This window comes from Vigna unguiculata, chromosome 9, assembly GCF_037176805.1.
Source record: "Vigna unguiculata cultivar grain cowpea cultivar isolate G323 ecotype 2 chromosome 9, ASM3717680v1, whole genome shotgun sequence".
NCBI lineage: Eukaryota > Viridiplantae > Streptophyta > Magnoliopsida > Fabales > Fabaceae > Vigna > Vigna unguiculata.
The window spans coordinates 35,216,847-35,219,059 of record NC_140800.1 but is presented as its reverse complement, the minus strand read 5'-3'; the positions used below and the strand labels follow the sequence as shown (position 1 = coordinate 35,219,059).

At 34.0% G+C, this 2,213-nt stretch overlaps 1 protein-coding gene across 1 annotated transcript; it reads left to right on the top strand.

The window, feature by feature from the left end:
* The first annotated feature begins 886 nt into the window (after positions 1 to 886).
* On the top strand, positions 887 to 1,967 carry LOC114164604 (uncharacterized). Its single transcript, XM_028049332.2, has 3 exons — positions 887 to 1,173; positions 1,306 to 1,368; positions 1,705 to 1,967. Exons 1-3 carry the CDS (start codon positions 1,006 to 1,008, stop codon positions 1,780 to 1,782), a joined length of 309 nt encoding a protein of 102 aa, XP_027905133.1. The 5' UTR covers positions 887 to 1,005; the 3' UTR covers positions 1,783 to 1,967.
* The last annotated feature ends 246 nt before the right edge of the window (positions 1,968 to 2,213 follow it).

The following is a 2,213-nucleotide window of genomic DNA, read 5'->3' as shown; positions in this document are numbered from 1 at the left end:
TTTTATGATTTTGATGAAATAAATAAAAATAATACAAATTTTCATTAAAGAAAAGTTATACAACTAATCAAGAATTTGGTTTGACATCCGAACAGACAACAATGGTGGTGGCAGCCAAATAATAGAGTATCAAACAGTGACCTGGAGCACAATCGGTGTGCTATTTGCAAATTGTTTCAAATTCTTCTGGTTCTTTGGTTTTTACATTCTTGATCTTGTTCTAAATGTGTTGTAAGATTTAGCCCTTTTTAGAATGAATTTTAATTTATGTGTGTTCAATGAAAGTTTAATGAATGAGTATGGTTTTAAGTGTGGGGTTTGGGACTCTGTATTCGTTATGAACAGTTTAGTTATATTGAACACTGGCTTCTCTCTGTACATTGATGAACCTTGTTTCTCTTTGGAAGAATTAGGGCATTCAATAGGAAATAAAGGCTATTAAATAATTTAATAAATATAATCATAAATGAACTAGATAATCAATTTTTTTTAATCTTAGTTTAAATTTTTAAAATGGTTTATTTTATTTTGAAGTGCTTTGGCCTTGATGTTTAAAATTTGTGTGAATTTAGAGTGATTTTAAAGATGAAAATAGAGAAAATAGAGATGATTCAAAAGACAGGATCACATGCCTGCTTTCCGCTAGTGACATAATAAACCTCCAAGCTGAGAGAGGGAGAGAGGGGAAGAGAAACAAGGGTTTTGGCTTGTACCGAGCTTGGTTTTTCATACGTTACTAGAGCCTAAGAAACCTATATTCATCTCACCTTGCCATTTGTATGTGCATTTCTGTTTGTTCCTCGCCATGGCTGCCACGTTAATTCATCTCTTGAGACCACAGCTGTGCCCCTCTCACCCTCTTCATAATGACAGTCAAAGATGCCAATTTTCTGCGCCCGTCGGTTACAAATTGGAAAAAAACACTCACAATTAAGTATCTCTTTCATTCTATTAAATTTCCAAGGCTTCTAGCCACCTTCTGTGTTCTTTCTGCAAAGCTTGAAGATGAAGCGTCACGCAGCGCCCGGAGGAGCAGCACCACCACCAGTGGAGAACAATGACAAGGTCGAGAAGCCATTAACACCGGTGTCTCTTCCTCCCAAGCTTGAAAGGAAAAACTCCATTGAGGCTGAACCTAAGACTTTACTTCAGGAGGAAATGGATAATGCCAGGGTTTGATCACTCTCTTTGTAAATTATTATTATTGTTATTATAGTTGTATTTTAATCTTTCTCTTTGCTGTTCCAAGATCCAATTAATTTCTTCCATTTTCTTTTTTCTTTATTCTTAAAATTCTCTTTGCAGGAGGCAGCCCTCAAAATCATCAATTCCCACACCAAGGAGGAAGCTCTGAAAATATTCCTGACGGTAATTGAAATGATTTCTTAGATTTGGTAATAATGATTTACTTTTATTTTTTGCAATTTTAGCAGATCATCATAACTTTTCCTTTTATGGGGTACACCAGATCTATTTACTCTTGTTTTGAGAAGTTTTCTGAATGAGACAGGATCTGTGTGACAAAGCACTGTGCTAGTGAATGACCGATTCTTAATTAGTTTCTTAAGATTGTTTGGCATCAGAAATTACAATTTTTAAATACCGATACCAATTAACCCTTTTTCTGATGGAAAAGCCAAATTAATGTGAAATGTTGGAAGCTAATTATGTGTTCATTGTGTTTTATTATTTTTTTTGTATTAGGGTTTGGTGCCCGTGGAAACAACCTCAAAGCAGGTGAAAAAGGATGTTGTCGGGTCTGACTGTGATGACTACGAGTGAAGCATTGTTCCATTGGAATATGCTATGATGGTGCTGGAAATCTGAAGTTTAAGGAGTGCTTATTTCTGTGTTTTCTTTGATTTTCGTATTGATGTTTAAATAATCAAACAGTTCATTCCCTTCAGTGGAGAATGTTATTGTCTTGTTGTTCTGAACTATCTAAATTAAATTTCGTATTTGACTTATTTGGTTTTTCTTTATGATCTCTATTGCAGTCTTAGATTAAAATTTACTGAGTTCTTCTTCACCGAGCATTAAAGGTTTTTCAATTGTTGATAATACCATAAATGCAGTAAATTTTTCTATGCAGTTTTTTTTATGCAGTTAATGCAGTAGTATTCGAATTGAAAGCACTAGTATTGAAGTCAAATTTCAAAAGTTTATACATTATTATCATTCCCAAGGGAGTGTAATATTGCATTAAATAAGGT

Bases quoted from the DNA above. Each gene is read 5' to 3' on its own strand.
- LOC114164604 (XM_028049332.2), top strand. From the start codon at position 1,006: ATGAAGCGTCACGCAGCGCCCGGAGGAGCAGCACCACCACCAGTGGAG. The intron at 1,174-1,305 runs GTTTGATCACTC...TTCTCTTTGCAG, and splicing joins AGGAAATGGATAATGCCAGG to GAGGCAGCCCTCAAAATCAT. The intron at 1,369-1,704 runs GTAATTGAAATG...TTTTTGTATTAG, and splicing joins CTCTGAAAATATTCCTGACG to GGTTTGGTGCCCGTGGAAAC.